This window comes from Gracilinanus agilis, chromosome 1 (assembly GCF_016433145.1).
Source record: "Gracilinanus agilis isolate LMUSP501 chromosome 1, AgileGrace, whole genome shotgun sequence".
Classification (NCBI taxonomy): domain Eukaryota; kingdom Metazoa; phylum Chordata; class Mammalia; order Didelphimorphia; family Didelphidae; genus Gracilinanus; species Gracilinanus agilis.
The window spans coordinates 170059650-170082280 of NC_058130.1; the positions used below are offsets into that span (position 1 = coordinate 170059650).

At 40.5% G+C, this 22631-nt stretch overlaps 2 protein-coding genes across 3 annotated transcripts in view; one reads left to right on the top strand and one right to left on the bottom strand.

Annotated features, from left to right (window-relative positions):
• Positions 1–6320, top strand: part of DNAAF8 (dynein axonemal assembly factor 8) — a 33994-nt gene extending 27674 nt beyond the window's left edge. Inside the window, exons 8-10 of one of the 2 annotated variants that reach the window (XM_044659010.1) lie at positions 351–440; positions 3435–3784; positions 4707–6320. In XM_044659010.1, coding sequence (XP_044514945.1) covers positions 351–440; positions 3435–3784; positions 4707–4735 — 469 coding nt within the window. In that variant the 3' untranslated portion in view covers positions 4736–6320. The remainder of the gene's footprint in view (positions 1–350; positions 441–3434; positions 3785–4706) is intronic. The other variant, XM_044659011.1, reaches the window with a different exon arrangement.
• A 1318-nt stretch (positions 6321–7638) lies between these two features.
• Positions 7639–20524, bottom strand: ZNF500 (zinc finger protein 500). Its single transcript, XM_044678249.1, has 6 exons — positions 19859–20524; positions 17259–17376; positions 16541–16632; positions 14436–14544; positions 11726–11839; positions 7639–9265 (listed from the first exon to the last, which is right to left on the bottom strand). The coding sequence occupies exons 1-6, from the start codon at positions 20255–20257 to the stop codon at positions 8511–8513; spliced, it is 1587 nt and encodes a 528-aa protein (XP_044534184.1). The 5' UTR covers positions 20258–20524; the 3' UTR covers positions 7639–8510.
• Between the last annotated feature and the right edge of the window lie 2107 nt (positions 20525–22631).

A 22631-nucleotide genomic window follows, 5' to 3' on the forward strand; every position in this document is an offset into this window, starting at 1 on the left:
AAGGAAGGAGGAGGAGGAGGAGAAAGAAGAAAAGAGAAGGGGAGGGGAGAATGAGAATGCCTATGTGTGTGTGTGCACGCATGTAAGAGAGAGACAGAGGAGACAAACGAGAAAGAAAGACAGAATGACAGAGAGTGACAGAAGAGAGAAAGGGAGAGGGGAGTGAACCCAAAGGTGCTTTGAATTATTTGATGTCTGGCAACTTTTTTATACCTATGTTGCCCCTTATTACCTCCCCCTCCCCCAACCAACCTTCCCACCTTTCTGAAAGAACAGTTGAGTGAATACTCTTTCAGAGGGCTGAAAGTTTGGTAAGATGATATAATAAATTCATTTTCATTTCTTTCTAGCTCTAGTGATAGTTCCACAGAAAATGAGGAGGAAACTCCAGATGAGAGAGATGAGAAAGGATCCAGAAAGAGAGTATCCCAAAGACCCAGGTAGCTTTAAAGGAAAGGGTTTTCATTCAGCTCTGGAAACATCATCTGAAACGTTCCAAGAATGACATCTTGGGGTTTTGTTTTTCTTTTCCTTGAGTGATTTTTTTTCAACATCATTATCAATCTGGTCACTGAAAAATCAAGCTGTCTCTTTCCTAATTTTTAATTAACATTTTTGGCAAGTTTTTTATTAAGGATATTTTAATTACATAGTTATCTATGTGTAAATGTGTAAATGCTTTGTGTGTTTCAAAGAAAAGATGTTATTTATCTAACATTCGAAAGAATGCCTGTTTCTTATTCTAGGCCCTTTGAAGTCCATATTGTTTTCTTCCCCTTTTTTGTCAAGATGGTATCATTCTAATGAACTTTAAAAGAAGGAAAAGCTTTCTGGAGAACCTAGTATACATTTCCTGATAATAACATAACATTCTCAAATAAGCTCAAGTGTCTATGGAAACTTCTAATAATAGCTGAAATCTGCTTTTGTTTTTTTAAACTTACTTTCTGTCTTAGAATAGATACTAAGTATGGATTCCAAGGCAGAGAAACAGCAAGGGCCAGACAGTTGGGGTCAAATCACTTGCTCAGGTTCACACAGCCAGGAAGTGTCTGGAGCCACTTTGAACCCAAATCCTCCCAATGATGTCAGACCTGGTGCTCTATTCACTGTGCTACCTCGCTGCCCCCTAACAATTTTTGTTCAGTCATATCTGACTCTTTGTGACCTCATTTGGAGTTTTCTTGGTAAATATATCAGAGTGGTTTGTCTTTTCCTTCTCCAGCTCTTTATACAGATGAGGAAACTCAGGCAGATAGGGTTAGGTGACTTCCCCAGAGCCACACAGTTAGGAAGTATCTGAGGCCAGATTTGAACTGGGGTCTCTCTGACTCCATCCCTGTGCTCCCTCCACAGTGCCACCAAGCTGCCCTTAAAATCTAACGTAGACTTTTTTCCCTCTGGAATTCTGTGGCAATGGTTCCTTGTTGACAACTACCTCCCAAACAGTTTTGTGATACCTCGCATAAAAATTCTCTGATAAAACTCAACTTTCCAACATAGATTCTTTTCATTTCAAGGATATGTGACTTTTACATCTTTGCCAAGAGCTATTCTTGCTTATAAACTATTAACACTGTTGAATTTACATAATCGTCTTGATCAGTTCTACCCTTGTTCACTCAATAATTGACTGATTAGAAAAATGAACAAGCATTTCTTGAGCATCTCCTGGGTCACCAGTACTAACGAGGCCCTTTGGAGATACAAGAGATGATCCCTGTTTCTCAGGGCCTCACACTCTAATGGGAAGGATAGAACACACCTCTATCAAACTCTGATGAACAATTCTAAAGCAACATAATGTACAGGATAACACACTAAAGATAGCATGTGCAGGGCAGCTAGGTAGCACAGCAGAGAGCCAGCCCTAGAGTCAAATCTGACCTCAGATACATCCTAGCAGTGTGACCTTGGGCAAGTCACTTAACCCCCATTGCCTAGCCCTGACCTCTGCCTTGGAATCATATTTAATATTGATTCTAAGACAAAAGGTAAGGGTTTGGTTTTTTAAAAAATAGTACATACTGAGAACATATACTGATATTACCTCAAAAGTGGCACATATAGATATCTCCAGATATCTCCAGAACTGTAGTTCACTCCATTCCTCAAATAATTTTTATATACATTATATAAATGCATAATAATAAAGTTCTGGAATATCAAGAAGTTCAGGATACGTGCCTCCAACAAATGAATAGGCCTATTAGTACTTGTCTAAATTTGTAGATTTACTAACAGTTGCAATATTCTCTTTCTATTATTACTATTTTCCTTTTTAACCCTTACTTTCTGTCTTACTAACACAGCTAGGAAGTATCTGAGGTCAAATTTGAACCCAGGACCTCCTATCTCCAGACTTAGCTCTCTATCTACTGAGCCATGTTGCTGCTCCTAGAATATTCTTGGTTTCATTTGTGTTTGTTCTGTCTGTAGGTTCATATAGTAGAGTTCTTGTGAGTATCAGATACGTTCTCATTTTCATTATAAACTCTTATAATCTAGGACCCAGGGTAAGCATTCTCTCCTACCAGTTTCCTATCAAAAATTGCTTTCAGATCTTTTAACATTCCGAGCTGTAAATGACTGACAACATTTAAAGGCCTTATCCAGTTGGGTGGGAAATTGCATCTTCTCACTATAATCTTAATCTATAGGGACAGATGGGGTAGCAGAGTGGCTCAATGAATAGAGCCAGGCCTGAAGTTGAGAGGTCCTGGATTCAAATCTGGCCTTAAGATCATGCTTAGCTCTGTGTCCCTGGCAAATTACTTAAGCCCAATTTACCCAGCCCTTACTTCTCCTCTGCCCTGGATCCTGGGATCCATCCTAAGACAGAAAGTAAACGTTTAAAAATAAGATAAAGGGCTGAATAGCTCTAAAGGTGGCATTCACTAGCCTAACAGCATCGGCCCTAATAGTCTAAACCCATGTTGGCAAACCTATGGCATGCATGCCAGAACATAGAGCATGCTGGAGGGGGCTGCTCCCCTTCCCCTCTCCACATGCCTGAGGACATTTCTCACATGACCCACCCCTCTGCCCAGCAGCCAATGGAAGTGCTTCCTCCCTCCCCTATGTGGGGTAAGGCGGGGGGGGGCTCACATGCCACATGAGGGGGCAGTTTGGTCACTCAGTCTCGAACAGGTTTGCCATCACTGTTCTAAACTAATTCTATAATTCATCTCCTGCCGCACCTGCTGACCCCTCAGTGTTGTTGACTAAACAATGACTATCAATGTTCTGGTCCTTAGTGTTGGACCCAAGCAGTTGCCAGGAGGCCTCCTAAATGATCTGCTTGCTTGCTTTTTTTCCCCTTCTCATACATTGCTATATATGATATATATATATATCAGCCTTTAATAGTCATGAAGTAACTGTCAGAAAACTTTGATTTGCTCTTGTTTTTCTTGGATTCTATCTCCTCTTAGGGATCATACTGGGAAAAGTTACCTGCTACAACAGCTCCGTGCTTTCCAGAGGGAGACTGCTGAGGCCTGTGGCCCTGAAACTAAAGTGGCTGCCCAGCAGGGTCACAGTACTCAGAATCTTGAGACTTCTGAAGATGTGGCCATGTCAGGAATCAGGAAAAAACAACTGATAACAAGAGAGTCCCAAGAGAACACATCAGGGAGCCTGGGTAGATCCAAACACCTTCCTCTTCTAGACCCAAAGGCCAAGCAGGGAAGAGAAAACCAAAAGGGCACCAGCAGGAGTCCAGGCTCAGAAAGATTTACTGAGGAGCTGGTAACTCCTCTGACCAAAAAAGAGAAATCTCCAGGTAAAGTATTCAGAGAGTTTCTCCATTACTTTCTCCCTCCCACCTAAGAGAGTACTAAGTTCTGTCATTTCTGTGTCAGTCCCAGGCCTCCCCCCTCCTATCTCCCATGGGAGAGGTCCTGGTGGGGGAGAGGGAAAGGTACCTACTCTGCCCTCTCTCAAGGGCTATCCTGCCTCTTTTCCGTGGGCAAGGCAAAGAGCTTTCAGTCTGCTTCAGATCCATCACCTACCCATAGTGCAGTCAGATCTGAAGTTTTATTTTGCTTCTTGAACATATAGATCCCTTAGGAAGTAGAAATAGCTTGAAATTTGATTTCTCCACTTTTTTTCCTAAGACACAAATATGTTAGTTTGGGACATTTTAAAACAAACTCTACAACAGACTTGAGCAGATGCAGGCTTTGCCTTTAAAATCAAGGTCCATGTTAAGGCCATTAAGTATAGGCAGATACTAATATGCAGTAATAATTGAAAGCTAGAAGGGAAGATAGGCAGGAAATGTGTGGTACCGAAGAATGATCACCATTTTCCTTTTTTTTTGGAGGGGGCGCTTAAATGAAAGTTGAAGCATCTCTTAGAGACATATTGGAAAACAAGGGCTGTACCTTTCCTCCTTTCCCTCTTCATACTTCACGTAGTCTCAGAGCAAGTCGGAGAAGTGGAGGCTGAGACATAAATCAAAGACATAAATGTGAAGTTCATCTATTGAGTGGGAGATTTTCATTCTAAAGGAAACCTCAGAGCAAATCCTTGAACATCTTGGGGTATCACCATTGTAAAATCCCTATGTGAGGAGGTGGGGTTAGACCAAAAGATTCTCAGATCCCTTCTAATAGAGTGGTTCTAAAAGTCTGTGACATCAACTGACAGAAACACAAAACAAAGCCATTTATCACTGTCATTTATTGTCCCCTTTTCCTCAGCAGTTGGAAGAAGTAATGTGGGATGTTGACTGTCTACCTAACTTTTAAGAGCATTCACCAACAAGAAGCCTGCAACTTCTCTCAAAGAAGTAATTCGAATAAGTGATCCCTTGGCACAACAAAATGAGTTGACTTCATGGAAGGGATAGAGAGAGAATTTCATATCAGTCTCATGCCCTGCCACTAGATAAAAGCTCCAGGATACAAACACCAATGTAATATATTCAATATCCTGGCAAAGATTAGAATCCTCCAACGTGACTACTTATACCACCAAGAAGCCATTAAGCTGTTTCATTGACAAAAGAGGCCATGTTTTCCCATAGTAATCCATGTGTTTGCAGGCAAATGAGGAAACCTATCACAGCCTTTGACACTTGCCAGGTTATGAGAGCGACAAATTAGAAGAGTCATTCTTCATGTCACTCAGATTTCTCTCTGCTTCTTGGAAGTAAGGAGATCAGAGCCATGGCCCATCATACACTGAATATGCTCTAACCATGGCCCTTTTTGTGCATGAGCTAGGGAAGCAGCAGAAGACCCAGTCACCAGCTGAATAAATACTACGCTGAGGAACGGAATTTAAACTAGTTTCCAAGTAGAATAAAAGAAAACCAGAAGGGGACTTGTAGTTTTGACTGTGACCAGACTTTTGAATAGCTGTGGCTTCCCTGGGTCTCCCACTTCATCCACGGCCATATGTCCCTAGACTAACTTAGGATCTAAGATCTAACTAAGGAACTCTTTAGCCTGATGGTTTTGTCTGATGTTAGTATTGAATTGCCCAACAGTCCACTATCCTGGCTTCTTCAAGTTTTTTAAAAATTCCATTCTTTTTTCCTTTAATATTAGAAAATATATTAAATAAATGATAACATATTTCTCAAATAAGTAGAAAATAAACTTTTCAAGGTCAACAGCATCTCCAGATGATCTCTTTGTTAAGGAAATTAAGTTAATGAGCTTAAAGAAAAATTGCCTTTTAGGGCTAAGTACCATTAAGCTAAGATATCTTTTGCAAGATTTTTAAGTGAGACAATTCTTAACAGTATGTCTAGTAAATGTTTTAACATCCAGCTCTCTGAAAACTCATAGCACATTTTAACTTCAATCTGCATGATTTATATTGTATCCATTATTTAAATCTAGACAACCATTAAAACAGATCAAACCCTGATTTGTCCTTTGTTGATTTCCAAGGTATAGTTAACAACTGATAGAACTGCTATGAGCTGGCCCCAGCATACCTCTGAGCTTTATTAGTTTTTTCAGTTATCAGTTTGACCAAATTGGCCAGATTGTTCTGTTCTCATGGTTTGATCTTAGTACTTCCTGTAGAGGATATTCTGTTATATATCATTTGTTTTATCTTTTGTGTTTTATCAGCCCATATCTGAGGTCCAATCCCTAAATAGAATCTGAGCAACACTGTCATGCCTGTCAGTATTTGCTACATCAAAGCAGTGCATCTTACAATCATGTGTTCAATTATTTCGCTTGTCAACATTTATTTCCTATAAGAAAAATGTTTTGTTTGTAAAGGAGACAAAGCTCTTCTCTATGAAAGAAAAATAAGACATTTTAATTATATTTCACAGGAAATAAAATTCCCAATTCTACTCACATCCTGGCCTCCTCTTGAGCACTGAAACATTTTTCAGTTTAGTTCTTTATACATCCAGGAGGTTTGGAAAGAGACAAGGGAAAGAGATTGCTCTACCATAGGCTATATCCCAAATGGAGAGCATGTATCTCTATCCCAGAAAATGGGCATCAGGTTTTCCCACACTATATAGATCTGGAATTGGCTCTTTGAAGGAGATGGCAGGGAATGATGGTTCTAAGTTAACATATAACACAGGTATAAGAAGAATCAGGAGAGGTATCAATTCAAAATGAGGAATTAAAGGCCCTAGGAAGAAGTTGAACTAAGGGGGAGGTTCTGGTAGTTTTTACAAGGTGGAGTGACCTTGTGAATCCTGAACTAGAAGGGAGCAGGCAGAAAGGTGAACCAAGGATGGACTATTCTTAACTTTTCTAGGCTGGGAACTACCTGAAGTGGTAGCTACAATTATCTGGCTCACAAATTCAGGACACCCTGACCCATACCTTCAAAAGTTAAGTGGGCTGGTAGCTGCACTGAAGGGGCAGCCCTAGACCAGCTTGACCTAGGGTAGTTTTGAGATGTCTTATATTGGGTCAGAAGGTGAGTCCTGAGGTTCAGTATTATTCATTCTAGTGTGAGGAATCCAGATATTCAGTACAAAAACTATGAACTCCAATAAGATGTTACCTGTTTGGGCAAATCAAGAGATGGCCTGAAGCTTCAGGATGAGTCATGTATTGAGCTGCATTCAGGTTCTAGTCTCTTCTTAATAAATCAGGAAATAAGCTTAAGACTTTGCATAGTATGGTGTGCTAAAATGTGTTCAAAGCCCAGTTCATGGTGATTCCAATCTAGCTTTAAGAATGTCATCACTCTTATGCTACAAAGGCCTATTTGGTATTGGGGAGAGAACAACGGGGCCAGCAGGAAACCAAACCAGCCTGAAGATGGAGGGAAAGATTTTTAGTTTCTAAATTTGTGCACCAGAGAAGCTCCTAAACCTAAAACAAGAAAAGGGGCTTATATCCAACTGAATACTTCCAAGACCACCTCCCCACTAACACAGATCCTTCATTACAGGCAGTCAATCTAGTTTCACCAGACTTAGCTATATGGTCCTTAGACCCCATATACTTCATTACAAGGCCATACTAGAATACTTCCCAATTTAGTAGGATTTGCCAGAGCTTGTGTGCTACTGGTATAGCCTTCAAGAAGCCAAGGTCACCATCGACCCCACCACAGTGAAACAACAGAGGAGAAGGATATGAACACCTTCAAGGCCCATGGGAATCCCACTCTCCAAAAAATATACAATACAAACAAGGACCAAAAAAAAAAAGTATTGCTTTTATTAAAGGAATTAAGAGGGGCAGGAGTTATGTGTGCTTTACAGTCTTACTGTGGACTTAAGCTAGGTTTGTATGAAGGTAAGACTCGAATGTGAAAATACACATGAATTAGGTGATGGGAAAAATTGAAAGGATAATAAGGCTAGATAAGTACATACTGTCAAAGAGAGGAATAGCTGCTTCGAGGGCTGGTTCCTCTCTGGCAGAAACTGAGATCCACCAAGCTTCTTTAACTGTCACTGGGGAAACCAGCTCCCAATCTAAAGAGTTATTCTTCACTAGTCCTCATTCACCATACTGTAGATACTAAATAGGGGAGGCACATAAACTTTATGAGCCTAGATGATAGGATTAAGAGTTTGACTTGGAAGTTCCAAGGCTGGTATCTCTTTCATTTTGTAAAGACCTATCAGGGAGCAGCTCTGAAAAAATCTAAAAACTCGTAGATAAAAGAAAGGATCAGAATGTAGTGAAGCCTGAGGCACACAGTACATGGAAATACCAGAAGCACTTCTGCAGCATTTTCCCAAATTGGAAATGTTCTTTCACCCTCACAAGGCTTCTTGGGTATCTGTAACAGGATCAGACTGTGTTATGTAATAGTAGCTGTTAGTTAAAAAGCTATGATGTGTTCAAGTCTAACCATTCTGTAAATGAATGGTTTCTAGTTCTGTAAAGTGAATGGCACAGAGCTGCTCAAGACTGTAAAATTCAAAATCCCAAAACAAATATCCTTCAAACAAGAGGAGAGCTATATACTGGTTAAAATCCCCACCTTCCACCACCAATAGACTCCTGGTATCTCTGAAAAGCTGAGATTCAGTAGCAGAAGATTCCAAACCTAAGTCAGTGAACATGATTCTCTTCTTCATGAATCTCCTGGTGTGTCACAAGCTGGTGTTTCCGTGTGAAGCTTTTCCCACACACTGCACATTTATAGGGCCTCTCTCCTGTATGAGTTCTCTGGTGTTTATTAAGGTCGGTGCCCCGACGAAAGCTCTTCCCACAATTCTGGCACATGTAGGGTTTCTCACCAGTGTGAGTTCTTCGGTGTGCACTGAAATGAGAGCTATTATTGAAGCTTTTCCCACACTCCTCACATTTATAGGGTCTCTCTCCAGTGTGAGTTCTTCGATGGATGACAAGGCTTGAACTCTGGCTGAAGCACTTCCCACATTCATTGCATTTGTAAGGTTTCTCTCCAGTATGAATTCTCTGGTGAGTACTGAAATTGGAGCGGTCACTGAAGCCCTTTCCACATACAAGACACTTGTAGGGTTTCTCCCCTGTGTGGGTTCTCTGATGTTTGATCAAATGGGAACTTTTGTTAAAGCTTTTTCCACATTCGAGGCATTTGTAGGGTTTCTCTACTATACGGGCTCTCTGAAGTCCTTTATCCCTCTCTTGTACATGGGTTTGGCTTTCTCTCTCCAATAGTGGGTAGCCCTGATGCCATTCTGACCTAATCACACAAGTCTGTCCCTGGCGGGCTGACTGAAGACCACATCCCTTGGACTTCCCTGCCTGAGTTCTATACAACTTCATTTCCATGGTGGAATCCTCCCTGGAATCTTCTTCATCCTCAATCTTGATCTCACATTCTGGAAGAAAGGAGAGAAAATGAAATCCCTGCACTAGAAGTTAATCAATTAATATTTATTAGTGTCTACTATATGCAAGGGCAGGGGTTACAGAAAAAAAAAAAGGCAAAGGATAGCCCCTGCCCTCAAAGGGCTTATAACCTAATGGGAAAGATAACATGTAACAAATATATACAAAGTAAGCTATTTGCACAATAAATAGGAAATAACTGGAGGAAGGCACTGGAATTAAGTTGGATTAGGGAAGGTTTCCTATAGGAACTGGGACTTTAGTTGAAACTTAAAAGGAAAACTAGGGAAAAGTCAGTGGTTAGAATGGAGGAGAAAGGGTGTTCCAGGAATGGGAGATAACCTAAGAGAATGTTCAGAGCTGAGGATGAAGTGTCTTATTCATGGAACAGCTAGGAGGCTAGAGTCACTGGATCAAAGAGTACATGTCAGAAAGAAAGGTGTAAGAAAACTAGAAAGGTAGGAGTGGGCTAGATGAAAGAAAGCAAGTCTGACAAATTATACTCTTAGTTTGTAATTTTGTAATTTATAATTACACTTGAAAAAAGTAATGAGACTTTTAGGAGTCAAAAAGGTTATCATTCCATTCTTTTACAACACCTACTCTCCATATTTTGACTACTGTTTTAGGAAAAAAGTAGTATCAAGATAAAAAACAAGTTTTAGGTAGTTAAACGGTAGCAGTATCCTTCCTGCTATTTATTAATAATTTGTAAAATACCACTAGGTCCTCACGGCAATTCCTTCTATGGATCTCAGAAAATGAGGGCTCCCCCATTAAATGCACTACATATAGTAGGTACTCCCTAAATACAGAATGACTGAGAAGTGGAATAAATCCTTCACTTGTGTTCTGAAATCTTCAACTAGAAAGAAACAGAAGATATTTCTTAGCATGGGATTACCTAGTGAGTAATCTGCCATCAGACTCAAGGATGGTACTTTTCAAGTCTCCCTCCCTTGTCCCAACACAAATTTTATGAGGCTAAATGTGAACTTGACTTTGATAAATATGAGTGATATGAAAATCTGGACTCAGTGAATTAAGTAAGACAAGGAAGAGGTCGGAGATTTTTTTCATTTTCATATTTATGGGATTCTCTGTATGGTCAGCAGTTAAAAATGACCAAGCTTTTAATTTGTTCTCCTTCAAATAGGTTGCAGATTTTAATCTTCTAAACCATTTTTTCAAAGTAGAATGATTTCAACCTACAATTATTTTATTCTTACAACAATCATTTATGAAATACCTACCAAATACAGTGTCTTTAACTACCTAAAGAATATACAAAAACAAGTAAGACATTGTTCCTGCCCTTCAGGAGTGTATAATCTAGAAGGGGTGATAAAATGTATACATGAATGGCAAAACACAAAGCTGGGCATAAGAGGGGTACAAAGTGCTGAGGTAAGATAAGAAAGTCATCTATGAGGTGGGGGGGAAAGGTCATGAAGATTGTGGTCTTTTTAGCTGTGCTTTGAAGAGGAGGCAGGCTATCAAAAGGAAGAGATGCAGATATAATATAACTCAAGTGCCTGAAGATTCATGTCATCAGGACTCAAGGATTCACAGAACTTTATGGCAAAAACTTAATCTAAGAGGTTTTTCCAACTTGTTTTCCTACTAAAATTTGATTTGCTAATTATTGCCTCAAAAGTTGTCCTAATATGCTCAGATAATCGGAACACAAAATTTGGGGCATAGGGCTTGAAGGAGAAAAGCTTCTGTCTTTTTAGCATTATTAGATTCTCATCTCCATTTAAAGGATAAATGCTTTCCCTGATTACTGATTTCTTCCTGATATTTGGAACGAATACTATTCTATTGTTCTATGCCTTTTACATAATGTCCTGCACCTAGCAGGTATTGAATAAATGCTTAATGATTAGGTGATGCTTTTATATTACATTTTTCCCCAATTATGTTCCTACCAACTGGTGCTATTTCTTAGTATTTACTATTATTCACTTGGCCTAATCTTCTCTTTTGGGAGATATTTTCTCTTTTTAGCTCTTGATGAAGTATTTCATTTAGCAAACCTGATTTATTACTTTCAATGCTACAAATCAAAATAGTAGCTTTTTCTTATGCCTTAAAACTTCCTCTAGATCAGTGATGAGCAAACTTTTTAAAGAGGGGGCCAAAGGAAAGAAAATGCTCATCTGTCAGACTGTTTCTAAGGCAACTCTTTTGAAGTTTCATTGTATTGTATCCTACTTATTGTACTGTATTTGTCAAATTAGGAATAATGTCATGCAGCTGGATAGATTTCAGGGGGCCACATCTGGCCCGCAGGCTGTAATTTGCCCATCACTGCTCTAGATGATACTCATCTCTTCTTTGTCTCTCATTTTTTTCTTACCTTACATGAGGTAACATTTCATTCGCAGAATCTTCAAAACCCAAACTTCCATGATAACTGAAAAATTTATTGTTGCTGGTCTCCTCACCTGTGGGATTATTTCTTGGAACATCCCTTTCCTTGAAAGCTGGTAGATTTGGGTCCCACAGTCCTTCCTTTCGTTCCATTTGGGCAATTAGATTTGATTTCAGAGCAGGAAGCCCTGTTAATAAGGAAAGTCAGTGCTTAGTATAAGGAATAGGAGAAACTCTATTTCAGTGATTCCCAAAGTGGGCACTACCACCCCCTGGTGGGTGCTGCAGCGATCCAGGTGGGTGGTGATGGCCACAGGTACATTTATCTTTCCTATTAATTGCTATTAAAATTTTTTAAAAATTAATTTCCATGGGGCTAAGTAATATTTTTTCTGGAAAGGGGGTGGTAGGCCAAAAAAGTTTGGGAACCACTGCTATATATAGAAATCTGCCTCCAAATAAATGAGTAAATTCAGAATCCAGAAATGTAGCATGTAATTTCCTCTTTAGAACCTTCCAGAGTAGCCAAGACTCCAAAGTGGAAAAAATATATGATTAAATATTTGGGTTTGGGAACTTCTACCATCTAACAGGATTCACATGCCCCAAAGTGAAACCAGCAGTTAATGCTGAAAGTTTATACAAACTAGTTTACAATCTAGAGTGGAAGAGTAGCTTAGCTAATATAAGAGGATTGGATAGACAGCCAACCATACACACATCAGATTAATTTGTTCATAAAAGGATGATATGAACAATTTGGTTATTTCAAAACAGAATGGATGTCTGTATAAACAGTTATATCAATAACTGATACTGATATTCCCAAGAGAAGGTAGGATTTTAAGTGCTTTTGACTGACAGAATGGAATTTGGTAAACCAGGAGATCCAAAGCACACAGAGTTACATAAGAAAAGACTTAGGAGTGGGAGTAGAAATAGATAAAGATGACATTGAGTGGATTTCCTTGATGTCAAGTAATATAAAAAGAGAAATAGAGGACTTTTAAGTTAAGTAGGTGAGGAACTTTCTTGTTTCTAAGGCAGATAGGTAGCACAGTGGATAGAGTGCCAGGTCTAGAATCAGGTGGACTTGGGTTCAAATCTGGCCTTATACACTTCCTAGCTATGTGACCCTGGACAAGTCATTCAACTCCATTTGCCTAACCCTACTACTCTTCTGTCTTAAAATTGAGCCTAAGATAGAAGGTAAGCTAGACAGCTAGGTGGTTCAGTGAACAGAAAGTCAAGCCTGGAGATGAGAGTTCCTGGGTTTGAATCTGGCCTCAGACATTCCTAGCTGTGTGACCCTGGCCATTTCACTTAACCTTTGTTGCCTAGCTCTTACAGCTCTTCTTGCCTTGGAAATAATACTTAATATCAATTCTAAGGCAGAACACAAGGGTTTCTTTCCTTTCTATAAGAGTGACACTAGAGATCAGAAGAGACTACAGTAGGAGCTTAGTATCTAATAACAACGACAGATTCTAACCCAGTGATAGCAAACCTATGGCACAGGTGCCAAAGAGGGCATGCAGAGCACTCTCTATGGGCCAACCCCCTCCTCCCAGAGTTCATTACTAGAAAGGCAGAGGGACTCAGGCAGAGCTGCTCCTCTCCCCTCTCCACTATGCCTGATGACATTTTTTCACATCTCCAGCAGCCAATGGAAGCGCACAGGGGATAAGGGAGGTAGCTCACAGGCAGCAGAGTTGAAGGGGAGCAAAGTGCTAGGGCCACTCCCCTCCCCTCTCTACACTCCCTGAGGCCATTCCTCACTTCACCCTCCCCTCCCCTGAGCAACCCAATGGGCACACTTCCTCCCTCCTCCATGTGGGGTAAGGGAGGCGGGGCATCCCCAGCATGTGGGGGGAAGGGGTATGGCATGTGATCTCTGGGGGGCCAGCATGGCACTTGGTCTGGCGGTGGGGGGTAGGAGTGGGGCTCAGCACTCTGTCTCTAAAAGGTTCACCATCGCTTTTCTAACTGATTTCCTCTTTCAACTTCCTTATGACCAACAGCATATACTATGAGATCGCCACATGAGATCAGAGAATGCAGTCTGTGGCTCTGGGACAAAGCAATTCCCTGGCTTATGTGGGAATCAGTCCAGAATGTGGTTATCATCATGTCCTTAGACAATCAGCTGAAGCCTAGGGACCCCTCACTACAGAGCACACAAGAGGTGACCATAGAAGTTGTCCCCACAGATGTCGTTTGTGAGGCAGACAAACTGGTGGATGTCAGGCTCTGGAAGAAGTAATGGCAGCCAGGGTGGTGGCACACTCCTATTTTCCCTACTCCCTGGGGGAGCCTGGCCAGCTCTGGAGCTCAGAAGTTCTGAGCTACAGTAAGGCAAAGTGAATCCAGGGCCCCACATGATGCCTGGCACTGATTGTGATGGCCACTATACTTGCTAGGCTGGCGAAGACAGACTCAAGCTCAAAAAAATGAGGCATCTTATATGCCTCCTCTGTTATCTGGAGCACTCAACTACTGCTTTGAATTGTTAGTTATCTTTATATATATCTTATCTCTGACTAATTAGACCAGGAACCTATTATACCTCCTTCTAACCCCGTCACTAAGGACAAGGTCTTGCACATAATACGTATCCATTAAATGTTTATTGAACGATAGACACTGGGATAAAGTAGTGAAGAAAAAAAGAGAGAATACATAAGAATGACAACTCTAGAAACAGCAAAACTCATGCATCATAGTTAAACCTTAGAGGTTTTAAACCAAAGGAAAAATAGGCTTCACTTGGCATAATCATGTTACCATAATTCTCCTGCAGGACATCCTGGTAGTGTTCTCTCTGCACTGGATCCAGGCAGCCCCACTCCTCCTGGGAAAGATACATAGCCATGTCCTCAAATGTCACTGGCATCTGCAAAAATCACATAACTCCACTGAGTTACAGGTACCTCCATGGAGTTCATTCTTGGTCCTGGTTTATGGTCAGCATCAATTACTCTCAAAATGATCTATAATCCTATCCCTAATAGCCCAAGAACTCCTTGGATCACTTAAAAAAAATTTTTTTTTAAATTTTTTGACTTTCAAATTCTCTTTCTCCCTCCCACTCTTCTTCCCTGAGATGGTAAGCAATCTTAGATATTATATGTGCAATCATGCAAAACATTTTCCCACATTAATCATTTTATGGAAAAGATCTCAAACAAAATAAAAAAAAGGGAAGGAAGTAAAATACAGAATATTTTGGTTTGCAATCAGACTCCATTAGTTCTTTTTCTAGAGGCAAATGGCTTTTTTATCATGAGTCTCTGAAATTATCTTGGATTGCTGTTTTGCTGAAAATAACTAGGTCATTTAGAGCTGTTCATCAAAAAACACCGCTGTTACTATGTACAATATTCTTCTGGTTCTGCTTCCTTCACTTTGCATCAGTTCATGTTAAGTCTTCCTAGTTTTTCCAAAATCATCCTGCTTGTCATTTCTTATAGCACAAAAGTATTCTATCACAAATATATGCTACAACTTCTTTAGCTATTCCTCAAATGATGGAAAACCACTGAATTTCCAATTCTTTGCTGCAAAAAGAGCTGCTATAAATATTTTTGTACAAATAGGTTTCTCTCTTTTTTAAAATCTCTTTGGGATACAGATATAGTAGTAGTATTGCTGGATCAAAGGGTCCTGGGATCACTTTTTATTCTCCTACTTTATATATCTAAACTGTAGCTACATCCCCAAACATTGACCTTCATACTACCTGCTACTTCTTTGTCTTCTCCATCCTTGCATAAAAGATTGATCCAATTCATCTCTTACCCAGACTCCTGGTCTCAGATATCAGATTCCTTCATTCCCCTTTCCTTGATGTTACTCCTTTTTTCACCTTTTTCCACCAATGCCTTGGGCTTTTTTTCCAGTATATTCTCAGTCCTGCTGACAGCTCTCACAGAAAAAGAAATTGCTACCTGGCTCTACAGCAAGGATTACCTAGCAAGACTTGGAGTGGGTAGGAAATACGGATAATCTGGACAGAGTAGTTATACTTCCTTGGATCTAAGACAAATTATGACTATGCTAGGATGCTGACAAACTAAGGCTTAATTCTTGATATGAAAAATGAGAAGGCAACACATTGGGGCAAAACTCAGAGACATATGAACACTTTTGGAGAACCTGAAATATTCAGAAAGAGCTGGACAAGCCAGATGATATATTTAAATGGATGGAGGAAATTTAGCTGACTGTCCCTAATGTGGTGGTGAGTGGCTGCCAGGAGTTGCAGAGTGATAGAATAATGTAGTAAATTACTATAAAACAATGAGAGACTAGAATTGATTGATTTTTAGAGAAGGAGGTGTTTAAGGGGAAGAGATAGGTGACAGAGAGATGCTTTGGGAAAGATGAAAACTGCAATCTGTAAATCAGAACTTTTATTTAAAGGTTTATTTGCATTAATGTATATAAAACCAAAAGAATTTTTTTTTTGAATCTCACTTGCTAGGGAGACTGATTCCTTTCAAGAATCAATCTCCCTTAATATACACATGTAAATACACACACACACACACACACACACACACACACACGAAACCTGGCCCATTTGGGCTTTATTTATGAAGTCTACTGGCCCATAATTCTTGGCTACTCTTTTGAGCTAACTGAAACTAGTAAGACTCTCAGAGTCCTCTAATATTTTGTGCCTCAATTCAAGAAATGTACTTGAGATTATTATTTGAATCCTGCATTATCAAAGATGATCATTCCCTGGCTAACCCAGGACACCTTGAGACTATTTTGGATCCAAGTTCCCAGGAAAAATTAACCACATAATACTTGTAAGTTGTAGTAGAGGTGAAAATAGTGATGGGCTGGGGTAGGGTAGAATGGAATGGGGAAACACAATTCACCTGGGACCAAGCAGAGATGAATGCAGTTGCTGTTCCCTGATCTCTAGTGCTCTCTTCCCTGAAGAGTGCAGAAACCCGGGAAGCAGGTGAACCTATGGAAGGAGAACAGTCATTAATTGACACCTAACTTGCTCATCTGGGTTGTCTTTTCTCATCACTGAGTTCAAGATGTCTGCTCCAACCCTTCCTGAAGTCTCTCCTAGCCACATGCTATTCTGATGCCACATGCCAGTCCAAAGCGTTGGGCAGAACCACTAAATTCTTTTGGTTTGTTTTTTTTAATAGATATTTTTTACTTCACTAAATATTTCCCAATTACATTTTAAAAACATATAACATACATTTAAAAAAATTTTTAAGAACTACTCAATTCTTACCTCATAGTTAGTTCTATGTCTACAATGGTAAAATCAGATCTACAAATGGAAGAGCTCTCAGAAGCCATTTAATCCAACTTCTTCATAAATGAGGAAACTGAAGTCCAAGGACTTCAGTTACCTAACTTGCCCAAGGTCACAAAAGTCCTAAGTGTCAGAGGTGGATTTGAACCAAGCTCTTCCAATTAGAGCAAAACTCTTTCCATTATGGTGCCTCCTGATTTTGTCCATTTCTCACTGAATCCAATTACTTGTCCCAATTCCTCCCAGACATCCTCTTTTCCCTTCCCTCCAGGTGCCATCATAACTCCTTTCCTTCCCAAAGAAGGGCAGCTTCTCACCTCTCTTTGGTCGCAACTGGGGATTCTTTTTAGATCTATGATTTGGCTGCTCCCGTGGTCCTAGGCAAGAGTTCTGTGGTCCCTCGTCTTGGGCCATCGCCTCATGTTGCACTGCTCCCTGGAATATCAAAGATTTCTGTGCTATTCTCTGGGGCACCATCTCTTCTGAGAACTCCTTTCCTGGCACAGAAATTGTAATCTGGGAACAGTCCACATCCCTTTTCTTGCTAAAAAAGAATCTGGGAAATTTAGAACTAGATTCCCCAAGTCCCTCTTAAGTCCTTCACCACCTCTAAGCTCCTTCTCACCTTACCCCTAACCTCAGTCTTTTCCCCACCTTCTCTTCTTTCTCCTCTACTCATTATACTCTGGTTTGTTTTTTCCTGAATTATAATCTTTTGCTTCTCTCATTTCCATCTGTGCCCAATCATATTCTCTACTCTCTGAGACTGCTAGAATCTCTTGTTCTCCTGATACTTCCTAGTTTGTTTCTTAGAGTCAAGTAGGATTTACATGGTACAGAATTTATCAGATGCAGAAACAATCAAATGTTTCTTCTAAGGTAAAAGGTGAGATGAATCAGACAATGTCAGCATTCCCTGGTCCTGCCCTTCTCTTTCGTTGGCACTGTTAAATTGGTGCTCTTGAAATATCTACCTTAGGGCATATTTGTGAGAAAAAGACACAGAATATGTTTTGGGAGTACTGAGAGGAACATTCTTCTTTTTTTCTAAACTTTTACCTTCCATTTTAGATTCAATACTATGTATTGGTTCTAAGGTTGGCAATGGGGGTTAAGTGACTTGCCCAGGGTCACATAGTTAGGAAGTGCCTGAGGTCAAATATGAACCTATGCCCTCCTGGCTCTCTATCCACTGAGCCACCTGGCTGCTCCTGACGGGTACATTCTTAACTTTAACTACTATACTCTTTCTATGAACTATTCCTTTCTGTCATTGTTAGACACAAGTCATGAGGTAGAAAGACAATGAATCTGACCCAGTATCATATTTCTGATGCTTTTATGAAAGTAATTCCCATTCTTTTGGAACTGTACCACCCTCTTTTTGCATGATTCTATGATACCATCTCCTTTCTGTTAAAAAGGCTATTATATATATATATATATATATATATATATATATATATAAATAATTGTTTCATCCCAAGAGATTTTCTAACAATCATGCTGTCACAAAGTATATTTCTCAAAAATAGTTGTGCAAAATCACGTCATCACAATTAACAGTACATGACACTTTTCAGTCTTGAAATTTATCAATTTAATAGAAAGGATAAGTGTGCTTTAATTTTGACAATTTGGTACCTGCACCATCTTGTCATATACTTATTTTCAAAATTAATTTCATTCTGAGAGCTTAAGAATTTTGCAAAATCCCTTTAATTGTGAAATATAGGATACCATGAGACTTGCAGATTGGTAGTCATTTTCTCAGACTTCATCAGCTTTAACATTTTTGGATTACCATTGTCTACTGTTTATATTCACTAATGGCATGACTGGTTCTACTCTTCTCTGTTCCGTGATATGCTAAAACCTCAGTTAACTGTCTGACCCCCACTTTCACGTTCTAGAATCTTTATCCTCCTGCAAATCTCCCCTGCAGACCAATCCCACATGCGATAATCCTCTCTTATTTATGACAGTTACAATAACCATTAGGAAGGTTTGATGAGTGATTGGTTTCTCTTTTAAAAATCTGGATACTATACCATTTGGTGCATATTTGTTAAGTACTGATATTTCTTCATTGTCTATACTATCTTTTATCAAGATGTAATTACCTTCCTTATGTTTTTCAATCAGATCTGTTTTTGCTTTAGCTTTGTCTGATATCATGATTGCTACTCCTGCCTTCTTTGTCTCAGTTGCAGCCCAAAAGATTCTGCTTCAGCCTCTTACCTTTACCCTGTGTGTATCTACCTGCCTCATGTGTGTTTCTTATAAACAACATATAGTAGGATTCTGGTTTTTAATCCACTGTGCTATCCACTTCAGTTTTATGGGTGAGTTCAACCCATTTATAGTCACAATTATGATTACCATCTGTGTATTTCCCTCCATATTGTTTTCCTTGGTGAGTGATTGGAAAAGACAATACTTGAGTATCAGACAAGAAAGACATAGAGAAGTAGTGTTTTTCCCAAAAGAAAGCACACCGCCAATTGAATAATGAAATCAATGATAGTCAGATTTGCTTGATTAATATAAACTAACTTTATAGTCAACTTTTCAGGAATGCATTTGTTCTTTTAAGCAAGTAAAGTCAGTATATAATATTATCAAGAGGAAAATGATGGTCAGTTCTGGGGGTAAAAGGGAAATGAGTCAAACAACAATATAAATTACAAAAGGCACTATGGAAGGATATAAAAGAAAAAGGGCCCATTTACTAACTCCATGGAAGTTAATGCTTGAAAATAAAACAAAAGAATCAGAACAGAACCAAACCAGTAAGATCTCAGCAAACAGTATCTGCTTAAGATTTGTATGGGAGAAAAAATGGAATGGATCACATCTCTTGTTAAATGAATACTCACTAGTACAACCCCACTCAGAGCTAAAATCTCTTCCTCACCCGTTGTCTCTGTTTCTTGGGCTCTCTCTGCAAACCCTCGACCAGGACCACTGCCTCCTCACCACTCTCTGGATGCTGTTCTCGTACCCAAGTCTGAATCTCCCCTGGCAATACTGTCAGGAACTGCTCCAGCACCAAAAGCTCCAGGATTTGCTCCTTTGTACGCATCTCTGGCCTCAGCCATCGACAGCAGAGCTCCCAGAGACGACTGAGGGCCTCCCGGGGCCCAGCCACCTCCTGATAGCAGAAAAGCCTAAAGAGCTGCCGGAAGGTCTCAGGACTGGGATCGTTCCTTTGAGGAGGCTCCTCTTCCCAAGGGAAATCTTCTTCTACCTTCACAATAAGGATCTCTTCCTTCTCCAGTGGAGACTGCACCTGCAGCCCAAGAGCTGTAGCCATCGTCCTGAATGAAACCAATTCCTGCACAGGGCTCTAAAGATCAGATTTGTATAGCAATGGCAGGACCCTTGTAAAAGGAACTTCCTTCCCTTTGGGGCTCTGAAAAAAGAAGTAACAAGATCTGTGAAATCACAGGCATAGTTCTTATTCCTATCCTTATTCTGCTCAGCTCTATAACCATGGAATAGCCACTTCACTGAGGCCCGGAGAAACTTTCTCATCTGTAAAATAAGATTGCATTTGATAATACATGTATAAACCAGATCAAATCACCTGCCTGCACTCAGAGGGGGAAGAAGAGGGAGGGAGGGAGAGAAGTTCCATCATATAACTTAGGGAAAACTTGTGTGGAAATTTGTTATGACATGTAAATGGTAAAAAAAAAAAAAAAAAGAGGCTAACCACCCAAAAACAAAACAAAAAAAGATTGTATAATTAGATGATATAGCAGAAAAAGCACTGGAGTCAAAGAACCTGAGTTCAAAATCTACTTCTAATACTACCTGTATGGCCCTAGGTAAATCACTTCAACTTCATAAGCATCAGTTTCCTCATCTGAAAAATGAAGAAGTCCAACTAGATTAACCTGAAGCCCATGGGCAGATTATAAGGGGTCATAGACTTGACTGGGGAGAAATCTGAAATTTGGCATTTCCTTCAATTATTTAAAAAAGCATTCTAAGAAGAGACTCATAAGCTTCACCAGATTGGCAGAGGGGGAAATGAGGGAATAAGCATTTCTTAAGCATCTGTTATATATGACACTGTAATAACAATACTAATAGCTAACATTTATATAGTGCTTAGTATGTACCAGGCACTGTGATAAGCCCTTTATAATTATTATCTCACACATTGGTGCTAGGTGCTATTAACTTCATTTTACAGTTGAAGAAACCAGACAGAGATAAGTGTCTTGCCCAGGGTCCCAGATAGTATGTGTCTGGGGCTGAATTCAAACTTGGGTCTTCCAGACTCCAAGCCTGGTACTCTCTCCACTATACATATAGTTGCCCTAACTACTTACCTTACTGCTTTTCATGATATTGAGCCATAGGAAACTGAAGCAAACAGCCCTGGGGCATACAACTACTAAGTGTCTGAATCTGAATTTGAACTCAGATCTTTCTCACACCAGGTTTAATGCTTTTTTCCACTGCTTTCATGAGTGGCTATACCATAGGAAACTGAGACACATAGAGGTTAAGTGACTTGCCCTGGGTCATACGGTTGAATTTGAACTCAGGTCTTCCTGACTTCAGGACAACGGCTCTATCTACGCCACCCCAGCTGTCCTTAGTTTTCTCTTCTTTGGGATGGGCCGCTAGGAATTTATTATCAAATAAGGTATTTGATACACGCCAGCTATAATAATCATTCTTCCCGAGGTTGTATGGGTTTTTTCCTCCCTCTTCCCTTTCCTCCCTCACCCTTAACCCCCGCTCCCACTCCCACTCCTACTCCTCCTCCTCTCCACTTCCCAGGGAAAAGGTCAGAGCTAGGCTCTGGAGGAGACACCTCGGCCCTGAGTCCAGGGTGCAGGACGCAGGATTGGTCCTCCCCCTCCCCCACTCACCGCTCGGGAAGCGCCCGCCTGGGGCGAGGAGGGCAGGAGGGAGGGAGGCTCGGGGCCCCGGCCTCGGCCTCGGGGCGGGGCGGGGCGGGGCGGGACAGGAGGCTGAGGCGAAGGGTTGAGCTCCCCGGCCCTAAGGCTGCCGGAGTCGGAGCGAGAGAGCGCGTGCAGTCACGACTTGACCCGCCCCGCTCTTCCGGCCGCCCGCCCCTCGAAGAAAGAACCACGCCCCTAAGCCCCGGCCTTCCCGACTGCGGTTCGGTCCGCAATGGCCCGTCCCAGCTTCCGTTGGGCCCCGAACGGGCTGAACTATAGGATTGTGATTGATTGGTTTGACCAGAATGTCAAGGGTAGAGACTAGTAGTGAGAGATGTAGGGGCGGGGGCGAAGCGACTCAGACTGATGCGGAGCATTCTGGGTAATGTAGTTCTGTTGGCGCTAACACGCCCCTTCCCGCCTCCTAACGGGGCGCGCACGTTCCTCTGCGGCCTCTCTTCCCGCCAGCTCCAGTTGGAAAAATACTGTCATTCTTTCGATGTGTTTGCCATTTTTTTTGTATTCTATTGTACAAATTATACAATTAGGGGCTCGCTTATTCTAAAATATTAGAGATCATTACAAATAGCAAATAGCAAAATTGACGAATCAATCAATAAGCAAATGTTTATTAAACACCTTCTGTGTGCCCAGGCATTGTGCTGGACCAAAGGAATACAAAGACAAAGAATGAAACAATCTCTACACGCCAGGAGCTTACACTCTATTGAAGTACACACCAAAATACATACAGCATTCTTTTAT